Source organism: Carex rostrata, chromosome 22 (genome assembly GCF_964058835.1).
Source record: "Carex rostrata chromosome 22, lpCarRost1.2, whole genome shotgun sequence".
Classification (NCBI taxonomy): Eukaryota; Viridiplantae; Streptophyta; class Magnoliopsida; order Poales; family Cyperaceae; genus Carex; species Carex rostrata.
Genome location: NC_135939.1, coordinates 407,990 through 424,140, shown reverse-complemented (window position 1 = coordinate 424,140; position 16,151 = coordinate 407,990). Strand labels below are relative to the sequence as shown.

Sequence of the window (16,151 nt, the reverse complement as noted above, 5' to 3'; positions counted from 1 at the left end):
TTTTAGAGAAAATGCTAATCATGCCCCATCCTTTAATTTTAATTTTTTCATTGTTGGCCACCGTAAAATATTGGTCATCATTGATTGGATGATAATTTTTTAACAAATTTTTGTTTCCGGTCATGTGATTGGTAGCACCGGAATCAAGAACCCATTTGGTACAATTTTGAGGGGCATTTTTGGTTGACAAACCTATAGTTAAACATTTAATTTTATGGTCTATCTTCTGATATTGCTCTCTGTTTCTAGTTTTTCCTGTGTTTTTTACCAAATTCTCTGGACCAACTTTATAATAATTTGGGCTGGTGCTTTTTACCAAATTATCTATACCGACTTTATAATAATTTGGGCTGGTGCTTTTTACCAAATTATCTATACCGACTTTATAATAATTTGGGCTGGTGCTCACTATTTAATTGAAATTGAATTGAACCTTGGCCCGTTTTTTGGCCCAGCAGAGCAGCCAACATAGACTCAAGTCTATCCAGCCTTTCTGTTTCATTTCGACTTGACTCAGTAGCACCAAAGCTCCTGTCCCTTTCTTCTCCATGTGTCTCCTCTTTCGCTGAAATCAGCCCCCTTTTCTCCCCCTCTTTCGAATCTAAGTTTCGGACAAAACTTTTCTTCTTCACTGCCTCTTGATTCCGATCATTTCTCTTGGGTCGAAGATGGGGATGAAGTACCCAGCACTTCTCTTGAGTGTGTCCGTCCCTCTTACAGTGAGAGCACCTGTCAATCTCCCCCTTTCCCTTTCCTTTGTTGGCATTGAGGTGTTGGGCTGAGAAGGCATGAGCCTCCAGCTTTGGGTTCAAGTCGGCGGTTTTCATTGCAACTCGCCTCGTTGCCTCTTGTCGGATGCGAGCTGTGACATCGTCAAATATCAATTTTTCTTTGGAAAGGAGGATCTGTGCTCTAACAGCTTCGTAGCTTGAGTCGAGAGCTGCCAAAAAGGTGTATATTTTGTCCATCTCTTCTCTTTCTTGGAGCACACTGAGGTCAGTGGTTGGTGGTCTGTACAATTTGAGCTCTTCGTATTTGGCTATTACATGCCCGATTAAGTCGGGTATATCTCTCGATTCTTGTGTGATTTTGCCTATTTCGTTTTTGAGTTGATAAATTTGAGAATGGCTTCTTTGATCACTGAACTGCTTCTCAATGGCTTGCCACAGCTCAGCTGCTGTTTTGCAAGTCCAAAAAGAGGTAGATAACTGTGGTTCAATGGAGTTGGAGATTAACGTCATTGCTTGACTATCCACCATATCCCACTCCTCTTGAGCTTCAGTGCCTTCCATGGGTCTTTTCTTGCTGCCATTAATGTACCCGAGCAAGCGCTTTGCTTTGAGAGTCACTTTGGCTGCTTTGGCCCATGGTATGTAATTTTTTCCATTCAAAGGAACATTGGTTAGTTTTTGGGATGAATTGAAATCAGCATAATGCCTTATTATTGTGGTGGTGTGTTGGTTATTGATTTGATTTTGACCTTCTTCGGTTGGATCTGGGAGAAATTCTACCATTTTGACAGTGCCCCTTTTTTAATTTTTGTTGGTTGAAGAGATTTTGCGGAAGCTTTCTTTGGATCAGATATGCTCTGATACCATGTTGAAATTAATAAGGATTGTTGGAGAGCTTGCTATGATGAGTAAAATGTTATATTTCTATTGTATTCTCTCTCTTTGTTACAAGGCTTATATAGCCAGACTACATAACGGTAAAAAATATCTCTGTCCGTACATACATGTAACGGTACAGTTCCTAAACAAAGAATAAAATAAATTGAAGCTCCTATACAGTGAGCTCTTTATTTTTTCCAAAAGGGCCTATGATGGAAAATACCCTCACGAGTCTGAGGCTATTACTGGTTTTCTTTAGCTTTTATTTCTTAACAATGGATCTAAAATCATGGAAAATATAGGTTCATATATCCTTCAGCTGACCAGAACCCAATGCAGATTGAATCAGTGTTTCGGTTAAGCTCTAAACACTTCTAAATAGTATGAATGACCTCTCTGCATCTTTGAATTAGTTCATATGTCCCTAAATTGCTGATTGGTACCAAATCGGTACTGAAACCGAACCAACAAAATATCAACCATGGTTAAACCTTCTCCAAATGAGAAATTGATATGTTCAGATGCCCTTGAACCCTCGTACGATCTTAGATGATCAAACAATTGAAGGAAATCGTGAAAGGAAGGGTCAAAATCGACTCAAGGAGTTATCAGTACCAGATGAGTACTGTAGATGCCCTTACCACTGTTTCCAATGACCTCCAGTCGCCGACAAGGGTACCAATCGACTCCTGACGTCAAGACAATCAATATGGGATACTCAGTCAGAGCCGCCGTGACAGGAATCGACGAGAGCCCTCTTCCCTCGGCCGTGCCAGAGATGAACCCTAAGGTTCATCGGGTCACATGAATATTAAAGCACCTGTTGATCCAACGAATTGAATTCAAATTGAACTAACCGTTTACTGACTTGTGGGACCCCCCCCCCCCCGTCAGTGATTCATGATGATTTAAACGAATTAAGATGATGTGACATGAATCTTAAAACCCATCTGATGAAATCCGAGGCTCTGTGCGTTGATTGAAGGCCCAGTGCACTCATTAAAGTCCAAAGCCCAAATCTTGAGACCCATCTAATCAAAATCCTCTTTTGCACACATCTTAAAGCCAAATCCTGAAAGGTCCAACACCAATCTCAAAGCCCAGAAATAATTAAAAGATGTCCCTTTTTGCATATAAACCCCTCTGTTTATTCAAAATTACCAGAATAGTCCCTAGAAATTCACAGAAAGGCCCTTGGCAGTATAAAAATCCCTTCAAACAGGCCCTTGAAAGCCTATTTTGCACTTCATACCTTGTCAAGAGCCTAAATTATAACCTAAAGTCCCTGGAAACTTACAAATAAGTCCCTGGAAGTATAAAAATCTTCGCAGACAAGCCCTTTTTAGCCCTTTTTGGCCATAACTTCTTTGTTTCAAGTCCAAATCGACTCAAACCAATTCCAAATGAACCCAAATTCAATTCTCTACAATTCTAAGTAGTAATTGAATATGTCCAAGCTTCATCCATAACCCGAAATGTCCAAAATGCCTTTCTCATAATCAAAATGTCATGATTTCATAATAAAATTATATGGTTCTCAAAAGACATTATATATCTTATATCATAATAAAGAATGACAACATGTACAAAGTTTCACAATACCACAAAATAACCAAAATACCCCTCTTCACACAAGCATCATGATTTCTTCAAATAAATAACATATGTTATACATATAGATGCGTACATATGACCACATGCAATATATACATGCATATGACGACATAGATGACCAAAATAAACGAGAACCAATCACACGACCAATAAAATGACAGTACATGAGCCCTTTTAGCCCCATTACTCGGTTCACAAGCAATAGGCACAAATCCTGGAATGAACGAGGTATTCAGCTTGACTCGAAATGTCTTTCTGATGTTATTAACAGCGGGGGCTTGCGCCCGTCGGGAGTTAAACGTCCCCACAATCAACTAATAAAACCCCGACGGACTAATCAAGAAAAGTAGGTCCGTCATAAGGGTGAACCAGGAGGAATGCAGAGAGATATCCAATGAATGCCCCAGATTCGGCGCCCTGCTCATGGTCGTTTGGAGAACTAGAGCATTGAACCCCATGCGGGAGCATTCCCTCGTTTTAAAACATGTCCGCACCATTAGCTAACCTAGCCGTCCAACTTTTTGCGCCCTACAAGAGTGATTTATTATGGTTACAACTACCCTCTTATGGTGCCATCTGGAGACACTATTAGAGTGCTGCAAATACTTTCAATTGCAGTGTTGTATTACGTTGCAACAACACTCTTCTCTTCTCATATAGAGACATTACTAGAGTGCTCCAAACACGTTCAATTGGAGTGTTGTATTAGGGTTGTAAATGTCCTATTATCTTGCCATATAGAGACACTACTAGAGTACACCAAGTACCATTAATTGTAGTGTTGTATTAGGGAAGTAAATGCCCTATTATATTGCCATCTGGAGACACTAATAGAGTACTCCAAATACCTTCAATTGGATTGTTGTATTCGGGTTGTAAATGCCCCATTATCATGCCATATTGGGACACTATTAAAGTGCTCCAAACACCTTCAATTGTTGTATTAGGGTTGTAAGTACCATATTATCTTGCCATATAGAGACACTAACAAGACTGCTCCAAACACCATCAATTGGGGTGTTATGTTAGGGTTGTAAATGGCCAATTATCTTGCTCTCTGAAGGCTCAAAACACCTTCAATTGGAGTGTTTTTAAGGGTTACAACTACCCTCTTATGGTGCCATCTGGAGACACTACTAGAGTGCCGCAAAGACATTCAATTGGAGTGTTGTATTACAGTTGCAACTACACTCTTCTCTAGCCATATAAAGACAATACAAGAGTGCTCCAAACACCTTCAATGGAAGTGTTGTATTTGGGTTGTAAATGCCCTATTATCTTGCCATTTAGAGACACTACAATAGTGCTCCAAACGCCTTCAATTGGAGTGTTAAATAAGGGTTATAAATGCCATATTATCTTGCAATATGGAGACACTACGAGAGTGCTCCAACCACTTGAATTGGAGTGTTGTACTAGGGTTGTAAATGCGCTATTATCTTGCCATATAGAGAAATTATTAGAGTGCTCCAAACACCTTCAATTGGAGTGTTGTATTTGGATTGTAAATTCCCTATTATCTTGCCATTTGGAAACACGACTCGAGTGCTCTAAACACCTTCAATTGGACTGTTCTCTTAGGGTTGTAAATGCCCTAATCTGGAGACATTACTATAGTGCTCCAAACACCTTCAATTGAATTGTTGTATTCGGGTTGAAAATGTCATATTATCTTGCCATATAGAGACACTACTAGAGTGCTCCAAACACTTTCTATTGGAGTGTTGTATTAGGGTTGTAAATGTCCTATAATCTTGCCATATAAAGACGCTACTAGAGTGCTCCAAACATCATCAATTTGACTGTTGTATTAGGGTTATAAATGCCCTATCATCTTGCCATCAGGAGACACTACTAGAGTGCTCCAAATACCTCCAACTGGAGTGTCGTATTAGGGTTGTAAATGCCCTATTATCTTGCCATATAGAGACTACTAGAGTGCTCCAAACACCTTCAATTGGAATATTGTATTTGGATTGTAAATTCCCTATTATCTTGCCATCTGGAAACACTACTAGAGTGCTCAAAATACCTTCAATCGGCGTGTTGTATTAGGGTTGTAAATGCCCTAATATCCTTCCATGTGGGGACACTACTAGTGTGCTCCAAACAGCTTCTATTGGAGTGTTGTATTAGGGTTGTAAATGTCATATTATCTTGCCATATAGAGAGACTACCAGAGTGCTCCAAACACTTTCAATTGGACTGTTGTATTAGGGTTATAAATGCCCTATCATCTTGCCACCTGGAGACACTACTAGAGTGCTCCAAACACATTCAATTGGATTGTTGTATTCGGGTTGTAAATGCCTCATTATTTTGCCATATAGGGACACTACTTGAGTGCTCCAAACACCGTCAATTGGAGTGTCGTATTAGAGTTGTAATGCCCTAATATCTTTTCTTGTGAGTACACTATTAGAGTGCTCCAAACAACTTCAATTGGGGTGTTGTATTAGGGTTGCAACTACTCTCTTCTCTTTTCATATAGAGACATTACAAGAGTGCTCCAAACACCTTCAAATGGAGTGTTGTATTGGGGTTGTAAATGTCATATTATCTTGCCATATACACTACTAAAGTGATCCAAACACCTTCAATTGGAGTGCTGTATTAGGGTTGTAAATGCCCTATTATTATGCCATATGGAGACACTACTAGAATGCCCCAAATACCTTTAATTAGAGTGTTGTGTTAGGGTTGTAAATTCCGTTTTATCTTGCTATATAGAGAGGCTACTAGAGTTCTCCAAACTCCATCAATTGGAGTGTTGTATTAGGATTGTAAATGCCCTATTATCTTGCCATCTACAGAAACTACTAGAGTGCATCAAACACCTTCAATTGGATTGTTGTATTCGGGTTGTAAATGACCCATTATCTTGCCATATAGGGACACTACTAGAGTGCTCCAAACACAATCAATTGGAGTGTTTTAGTAGGGTTACAACTACCCTCTTTTGGTGCCATCTAGAAACACTATTAGAGTGCTGCAAATACTTTCAATTGCAGTCTTGTATTAGAGTAGCAACTACACTCTTCTCTTGTCATATAGAGACATTCCTAGAGTGCTCCAAACACCTTCCATTGGAGTGTTGTATTAGGGTTGTAAATGCTCTATTATCTTGCCATTTAGAGACACTACAAGGGTGCTCCAAACACCTTCAATTGTAATGTTGTATTAGAGTTGTAAATGCCCCATTATCTTGCCATATGGATAGACTACAAGAGTACTCCAAACACCTTCAATTGGGAGTGTTCTATTAGGGTTGTAATTGCCCTATTATCTTGCCATCTGGAGACACTACTAGAGTGCTCCAAACACCTTCAATTGGAGTATTGTACTAGTGTTGCAACTACCCTCTTCTCTTGCCATATAGTGACAATACTAAAGTGCTCCAAACACCTTCGTTTGGGGTGTTGTATTAGGGTTGTAAATGCCCTATTATCGTGCCATCTAGAGACACTACTAGAGTGCTCCAAACACCTTCAATTGGAGTGTTGTATTAGGGTTGTAAGTGCCCTATTACCTTTCCATATAGAGACGCTACTAGAGTGCTCCAAACACCTTCAATTGGATTATTGTATTCGGGTTGGAAATGCCCAATTATCTTGCCATATGGAGAGACTACAAGAGTGCTCCAAACACCTTCAATTGGAGTGTTGTATTAGGGTTGTACCCTATTATCTTTCCATATAGAGACGCTACTAGAGCGGTCGAAAGATTATCAATTGGAGTGTTGTATTAGGGATATAAATACCCTATATCTTGCCCGTTGGAGACACTACTGGAGTGCTCCAAACACCTTAAATTCGATTATTGTATTCGGGTTGTAAATGCCCAATTATCTTGCCATATGGAAAGACTACAAGAGTGTTCCAAACACCTTCAATTGGAGTGTTGTATGAGGCTTGTAATTGCATTATTATCTTTCCATCTGGAGACGCTACAAGAGTGCTCCAAACACATTCAATTGGAGTGTTGTATTAGGGTTACAAGTACCCTCTTCTCCGGCCTTATACAGACAATACTATAGTGCCCCAAACACCTTCAATTGGAGTATTGTGTTAGGGTTCTGAATGCCCCTTTATCTTGCCATATAGAGACGCTACTAGAGTGCTCCAAACACCATAAATTGGAGTGTTGTATTAGGGTTGTAAATGCCCTACTATATTGCCATATAGAGACGCTATTTGAGTGCTCCAAACACCATCAATTGGAGTGCTTTATTAGGGATGTTAATGCCCGATTATCTTGCCATATAAGGACACTACTAGAGTGCCCCAAACACCTTCATTTGGAGTGTTGTTTTGGAGTTGTAAATGCCCCATTATCTTTCCAAGTGGGGTCACTATTAGAGTGCTCCAAACACCTTCTATTGGAGTGTTGTATTAATGTTGTAAATACCTTATTATCTTACCATCTGGAGACACTACTAGAGTGCTCCAAACACCATCAATTGGAGTGTGTTGTATTTGGATTGTAAAAACCTTATTATCTTTTCATATAGAGACACTACCAGAGTGCTCCAAATACCTTGAATTGGAGTGCTGTATTGGGGTTGTAAATGCCATTTTATCATTCTATATAGAGACACTACTAGAGTGCTCCAAACACCTTCAATTGGAGTGTTGTACTAGGGTAGTAAATGCCCTCTTATCTTGCCATCTAGGGACACTACTAGAGTGCTTCAGACAACTTCAATTAGAGTGTTGTATTAGGGTTGTAAATGCCATATTATCTTGCCATATAGAGACACTCCTAGAGTGCTCCAAACACCTTCAATTGGAGTGTTTTATTAGGGTTGTAAATGCCCTGTTATGTTGCCATATAAAGACGCTACTAGAGTGCTCCGAGCACCTTCAATTGTAGTGTTTTATTTGGTTTGCAAATGCCCAATTGTCTAGCCATCTGAAGACACTAGTAGAGTGCTGCAAACGCATTCAATTGGGGTGTTTTATTAGGGTTACAACTACTCCCTTGTGGTGCCATTTGGAGACACTATTAGAGTGCTGCAAATGCTTTCGATTGCAGTGTTGTATTAGGGTTGCAACTACACTCTTCTCTTGTCATATAGAGATATTACAAGAGTGCTACAAACACCTTAAATTGGAGTGTTGTACTAGGGTTGTATATGCCCTATTATCTTGCCATTTAGAGACACTACAAGAGTAATCCAAACACCTTCAATTGGAATGTTGTATTAGGGTTATAAATTCCCAATTATCTTGCCATATGGAGAGACTACGTCCTCCAAACACCTCCAATTGGAGTGTTGTATGAGGATTGTAATTGCCCTATTATCTTGCCATCTGGTGACACTACTATAGTGCAACAAACACCTTCATTTCGAGTGTTGTATTTGGGTTGTAAATGCCATCTTATCTTGCCATATAGAGAGACTACAAGAGTGCTCCAAACACCTCCATTTGGAGTGTTGTATGATGATTGTAATTGTCCTATTATCTTGCAATCTGGAGACACTACTAGAGTGCTCCAAACACCATCAATTGGATTGTTGTATTCGGGTTGTAAATGTCCAATTTATCTTGCCATAAAGGGACACTCCTAGAGTGATCCAAACACCTTCAATTAGAGTGTTGAATTAGAGTTGTAAATGCCTTATTATCTTTCTACGTAAGTACACTACTAAAGTGATCCAAACACCTTCAATTGGAGTGCTGTATTAGGGTTGTAAATGCCCTATTATCTTGCCATATAGAGACGCTACTAGAGTGCTCCAAACACATTCAATTGGAGTGTTTTATTAGGTTTGCAAATGCCCAATTGTCTAGCCATTTGATGACACTACTAGAGTGCTCCAAACACATTCAATTGGAGTGTTGTATTAGGGTAGTAAATGCCCTCTTATCTTGCCATCTAGAGACACTACTAGAGTGCTCCAGACAACTTCAATTAGAGTGTTGTATTAGGGTTGTAAATGCCCTATTATCTTGCCATATAGAGACACTACTAGAGTGCTCCAAACACCTTCAATTGGAGTAATGTATTTGGATTGTAAACCCCCTATTATCTTTCCATCTGGAGACACTACTGAGTGCTCCAAACACCTTCAATTGGAGTGTTGTATTAGGGTTGTAAATGCCCTGTTATCTTGCCATATAGAGACACTACAAGAGTGCTCCAAATACCTTGAATTGGAGTGTTGAATAATGGTTGTCAATGCCCTATTGTCTTGCAATTTGGAGACATAACTAGAGTGCTCCAAACACCTTGAATTAGAGAGTTGTATTAGGGTTGTAAATGCCCTGTTATCTTGCCATATAGAAACACTACTACCGTGCTCCAAATACTTTGAATTCGAGTGTTGTATTGGGGTTGTAAATGCCCTATTATCATTCTATGTAGAGACACTACTAGAGTGCTCGAAACACCTTCATTTGGAGTGTTGTATTAGGGTAGTAAATGCCCTCTTATCATCCCAAGTAGAGAGACTACTAGAGTGCTCCAGACAGCTTCAATTGGAGTGTTGTATTAGGGTTACAACTACCCTCTTATAGTGCCATCTGGAGACAGTACTAGAGTTATGCAAAGACTTTTAATTCGAGTGTTGTAACTACACTCTTCTCTAGCCATATAGAGACATTACTAGAGTGCTCCAAACACCTTCAATTGAAGTATTGTATTAGGGTTGTAAATGCCCTATTATCTTGTCATATAGAGACACTACTAGAGTGCTCCAAATACCTTGAATTGGAATGTTGTATTGGGGTTGTAAATGTCATTTTACTATTCTATATAGAGACACTACTAGAGTGCTCCAAACACCTTCAATTGGAGTGTTGTATTAGGGTAGTAAATGCCCTCTTATCTTGCCATCTAGAGACACTACTAGAGTGCTCCAGACACCTTCAATTAGAGTGTTGTATTAGGGTTGTAAATGCCCTATTATCTTGCCATATAAAGACACTACTAGAGTGCTCCAAACACATTCAATTGGAGTGTTGTATTAGGGTAGTAAATTCCCTCTTATCTTGCCATCTAGAGACACTACTAGAGTGCTCCAGACAACTTCAATTAGAGTGTTGTATTAGGGTTGTAAATGCCCTATTATCTTGCCATATAGAGACACTACTAGAGTGCTCCAAACACCTTCAATTGGAGTGTTCTATTTGGATTGTAAACTCCATATTATCTTTCCATCTGGAGACACTACTGAGTGCTCCAAACACCTTCAATTGGAGTGTTCTATTAGGGTTGTACATGTCTTATTATCTTGCCATATACACACTACTAGAGTGCTCCGAACACCTTCAATATGTGTTGTATTAGGGTTGTAAATACCCTAATCTGTAGACATTACTAGAGTGCTCCAAACACCTTCTATTGGAGTGTTGTATTTGGGTCGTAAATGCCCTATTAACTTGCCATATAGAGACACTACAAGAGTGCTCCAAACGCTTTGAATGGGAGTGTTGATTAAGGGTTGTAAATGCCCTATTATCTTGCAATTTGGAGACACTACTAGAGTGCTCCACACACCTTGAATTGGAGTGTTGTATTTGGGTTGTAAATGCTCTATTATCTTACCATATAGAGAAACTAATAGCGTGCTCCAAACATCTTCAATTGGAGTGTTGTATTTGGATTGTAAACACCTTATTATCTTTTCATCTAGAGACACTACGAGAGTGCTCCAAATACCTTGAATTGGAGTGCTGTATTGGGGTTGTAAATGCCATTTTATCATTCTATATAGAGACACTACTAGAGTGCTCCAAACACCTTCAATTGGAGTGTTGTATTAGGGTAGTAAATGCCCTCTTATCTTGCCATCTAGAGACACTACTAGAGTGCTCCAGACAACTTCAATTAGAGTGTTGTATTAGGGTTGTAAATGCCCTATTATCTTGCCATATAGAGACACTACTAGAGTGCTCCAAACACCTTCAATTGGAGTGTTGTATTTGGATTGTAAACTCCATATTATCTTTCCATCTGGAGACACTACTAAGTGCTCCAAACACCTTCAATTGGAGTGTTGTATTAGGGTTGTACATGCCTTATTATCTTGCCATATACACACTACTAGAGTGCTCCGAACACCTTCAATATGTGTTGTATTAGGGTTGTAAATACCCTAATCTGTAGACATTACTAGAGTGCTCCAAACACCTTCTATTGGAGTGTTGTATTTGGGTCGTAAATGCCCTATTAACTTGCCATATAGAGACACTACAAGAGTGCTCCAAACGCTTTGAATGGGAGTGTTGATTAAGGGTTGTAAATGCCCTATTATCTTGCAATTTGGAGACACTACTAGAGTGCTCCACACACCTTGAATTGGAGTGTTGTATTTGGGTTGTAAATGCTCTATTATCTTACCATATAGAGAAACTAATAGCGTGCTCCAAACATCTTCAATTGGAGTGTTGTATTTGGATTGTAAACACCTTATTATCTTTTCATCTAGAGACACTACGAGAGTGCTCCAAATACCTTGAATTGGAGTGCTGTATTGGGGTTGTAAATGCCATTTTATCATTCTATATAGAGACACTACTAGAGTGCTCCAAACACCTTCAATTGGAGTGTTGTATTAGGGTAGTAAATGCCCTCTTATCTTGCCATCTAGAGACACTACTAGAGTGCTCCAGACAACTTCAATTAGAGTGTTGTATTAGGGTTGTAAATGCCCTATTATCTTGCCATATACTACTAGAGTGCTCCAAACACCTTCAATTGGAGTGTTGTATTTGGATTGTAAACTCCATATTATCTTTCCATCTGGAGACACTACTGAGTGCTCCAAACACCTTCAATTGGAGTGTTGTATTAGGGTTGTAAATGCCCTGTTATCTTGCCATATAGAGACACTACTAGAGTGCTCCAAACACCTTCAATTGGAGAGTTGTATTTGGATTGTAAACTCCATATTATCTTTCCATCTGGAGACACTACTAAGTGCTCCAAACACCTTCAATTGGAGTGTTGTATTAGGGTTGTACATGCCTTATTATCTTGCCATATACACACTACTAGAGTGCTCCGAACACCTTCAATATGTGTTGTATTAGGGTTGTAAATACCCTAATCTGTAGACATTACTAGAGTGCTCCAAACACCTTCTATTGGAGTGTTGTATTTGGGTCGTAAATGCCCTATTAACTTGCCATATAGAGACACTACAAGAGTGCTCCAAACGCTTTGAATGGGAGTGTTGAATAAGGGTTGTAAATGCCCTATTATCTTGCAATTTGGAGACACTACTAGAGTGCTCCACACACCTTGAATTGGAGTGTTGTATTTGGGTTGTAAATGCTCTATTATATTACCATATAGAGAAACTACTAGCGTGCTCTAAACATCTTCAATTGGAGTGTTGTATTTGGATTGTAAACACCTTATTATCTTTTCATATAGAGACACTACCAGAGTGCTCCAAATACCTTGAATTGGAGTGCTGTATTGGGGTTGTAAATGCCATTTTATCATTCTATATAGAGACACTACTAGAGTGCTCCAAACACCTTCAATTGGAGTGTTGTATTAGGGTAGTAAATGCCCTCTTATCTTGCCATCTAGAGACACTACTAGAGTGCTCCAGACAACTTCAATTAGAGTGTTGTATTAGGGTTGTAAATGTCCTATTATCTTGCCATATAGAGACACTACTAGAGTGCTCCAAACACTTTCAATTGGAGTGTTGTATTTGGATTGTAAACTCCCTATTATCTTTCCATCTGGAGACACTACTGAGTGCTCCAAACACCTTCAATTGGAGTGTTGTATTAGGGTTGTAAATGCCCTGTTATCTTGCCATATAGAGACACTACATGAGTGCTCCAAACACCTTGAATTGGAGTGTTGAATAAGGGTTGTAAATGCCCTATTATCTTGCAATTTGGAGACACAACTAGAGTGCTCCAAACACCTTGAATTGGAGCGTTGTATTAGGGTTCTAAATGCCCTGTTATCTTGCCATATAGAAACACTACTACCGTGCTCCAAATACCTTGAATTCGAGTGTTGTATTGGGGTTGTAAATGCCCTATTATCATTCTATATAGAGACACTACTAGAGTGCTCGAAACACCTTCATTTGGAGTGTTGTATTAGGGTAGTAAATGCCCTCTTATCATCCCAAGTAGAGAGACTACTAGAGTGATCCAGACAGCTTCAATTGGAGTGCTGTATTAGGGTTACAACTACCCTCTTATAGTGCCATCTGGAGACAGTACTAGAGTTATGCAAAGACTTTTAATTCGAGTGTTGTATTAGGGTTGTAAATGCCCTATTATCTTGCTATTAGTGTACTCGAAACACCTTCAATAGAAGTGTTGTATTAGGATTGTAAATGCTCCAAACACCTTCAATAGGAGTGTTGAATAAGGGTTGTAAATGCCATATTTTATAGCAATATGGAGACAGTACTAGTGTGCTCCAAACACCTTAAATTGGAGTGTTGTATTAGGGTTGTAAATGCCATATTATATTGTCATATAGTGACACTACTAGAGTGCTCTAAACACCTTGAATTACAGTGTTGTATTAGAGTTGTAAATGCCCTATTATCTTGCCATTTGGAGACACTACTAGAGTGCTGCAAACACCATCAATTGTAGTGTTGTATTTGGATAGTAAATGCCCTATTATCTTGCCATATAAAGATATTAGTAGAGTTTCTGAAACACCTTCAATTGGAGTGTTGTATGATGGTTGTAAATGCCATATTATCTTGCCATATAGAGAGACTACTAGAGTACTCCAAACACGTTCAATTTGAGTGTTGTATTTGGATTGTAAATGTCCTATTATCTTGTCATTTGGAGACACTACTAGAGCTTTCCAAATGCCTTCAATTGATGTGTTGTATTTGGATAGTAAATGCCCTATTATCTTGCCTAGAGATACTACTAGATTTTCTCAAACACCTTCAATTGAAGTGTTGTATTAAGGTTGAAAATGCCCTAATTTGGAGACACTAGTAGAGTCTCCAAACACCTTTCGTTGGAGTTTTGTATTAAGGTTGTAAATTCCCTATTATCTTGCCATATAGAAACACTACTAAAGTGTTCCAAACACCATCAATTGAAGTGTTGCATTAGGGTTGTAAATATCCAATTATCTTGTCATCTGAAGACACTACTAGAGTGCTTCAAACACCTTGAATTGGAGTGTTGTACTAGGGTTGTTAATGTCCTATTATCTTGCCATATAGAGACATTATTAGAGTGCTCCAAACACCATCAATTGGGGTGCTGTATTGGGGTTGTAAATACTCAATTATCTCGCCAGTTGAAGACACTACTAGAGTTCTCCAAACACCTTCAATTAGAGTGTTTTCTTGGGGTTACAACTATCATATTACGGTGCCATTTGGAGACACTGCATAGGCTTTCTATTTGAGTGTTGTTACTACACTCTTCACTAGCCATATAGAGAAATTACTAGAGTGCTCCAAACACCTTCAATTGGAGTGTTTTGTTGGGGTTGTCAATGTCCTATTATCTTACCACATAGAGACACTACAAAAGTACTCCAAACACCTTCAATTGGAGTGTTATATTTGGATTGTAAATGCCCTATTATCTTGTCATCTCGAAACACTACTAGAGTGCTCATAACACGTTCAATTGTAGTGTTTTATTAGGGTTGTAAATGCCCAATTATCTTGTCATATAGAGACACTACTAGAGTGCTTCAAATACCTTGAATTGGAGTGTTGTATTGGGGTTGTAAATGCCCTATTGTCATTCAATATAGAGACACTACTAGAATGCTCCAAACACCTTCAATTGGAGTGTTGTATTAGGATAGTAAATGCCCTCTTATCTTGCCATCTAGAGACACTACTAGGGTGCTCCAGACACCTTCAATTGGAGTGTTGTATTAGGGTTACAACTACCCTCTTATGGTGCCATCTGGAGACACTACTAGAGTGCTGCAAAGACTTTCAATTTGAGTGTTGTAACTACACTCTTCTTTAGCCATATAGTGATACTACTAGAGTGCTCAAAACAGCTTCAATTGGAGTGTTGTATTAGGGTTGTAAATGCCCTATTATCTTGCCATATAGCGACACTACTAGAGTGCTCCAAACACATTCAATTTGAGTGTTGTATTAGGATTGTAAATACCCTAATATGGAGACATTACGAGAGTGCTCCAAACACCTTCTATTCGAGTGTTGTATTTGGGTTGTAAATGCCCTATTAACTTGCTATATAGAGACACTACAAGAGTACTCCAAACACTTTCAATGGAAGTGTTGAATAAGGGTTGTAAATGCCCTATTATCTTCCAATCTGGAGACACTACTAGAGTGCTCCACACACCTTGAATTGGAGTATTGTATTAGGGTTGTAAATGCTCTATTATCTTGCCATATAGAGGGACTACTTGATTGCTCCAAACATGTTCAATTGGAGTGTTGTATTTGGGTTGTAAACACCTTATTATCGTGCCATTTGGAGACACTACTAGAACGCCCCAAATACCTTCAATTGGAGTGTTGTATTTGGATAGTAAATGCCTATTATCTTGCCATATAGAGATACTTCTAGAGTTACCCAAAACACCTTCAATTGGAGTGTTGTATTAGGGTTGTAAATGCCATAATCTGGAGACACTAATACAGTGCTCCGAACACCTTCAGTGTTCCAAACACCATCAATTGAGTGTTTTCTTAGGGTTACAACTACCCTCTTATGGTGGCATCTGGAGACGCTACTTGAGTGCTGCAAAGACTTTCAATTGGAGTGTTGTATTGGAGTTGCAACTACACTCTTCTCTAGCCATATAGAGACATTACAAGAGTGCTCCAAACACATTCAATTGAAGTATTGTATTAAGGTTGTAAATGCCCTATTATCTTTCCATTTGAGACACTAAAAGAGTGCTCCACACACCTTCAATTGAAGTGTTGAATAAGGGTTGTAAATGCCATATTATCTTGCAATCTGG

At 39.0% G+C, this 16,151-nt stretch overlaps 1 protein-coding gene across 1 annotated transcript; it reads right to left on the bottom strand.

The window, feature by feature from the left end:
- Positions 1-571: 571 nt before the first annotated feature.
- LOC144573717 (uncharacterized) lies at positions 572-1,514 on the bottom strand. The gene is made up of 2 exons (XM_078323470.1): positions 684-1,514; positions 572-601 (listed from the first exon to the last, which is right to left on the bottom strand). The coding sequence occupies exons 1-2, from the start codon at positions 1,512-1,514 to the stop codon at positions 572-574; spliced, it is 861 nt and encodes a 286-aa protein (XP_078179596.1).
- Positions 1,515-16,151: the final 14,637 nt, after the last annotated feature.

Coding starts and splice junctions, on each gene's coding strand:
- LOC144573717 (XM_078323470.1), bottom strand. CDS start 1,514: ATGGTAGAATTTCTCCCAGATCCAACCGAAGAAGGTCAAAATCAAATC. Junction 602..683: donor ACACTCAAGAGAAGTGCTGG/GTACTTCATCCC, acceptor TCCGAAACTTAG/ATTCGAAAGAGGGGGAGAAA.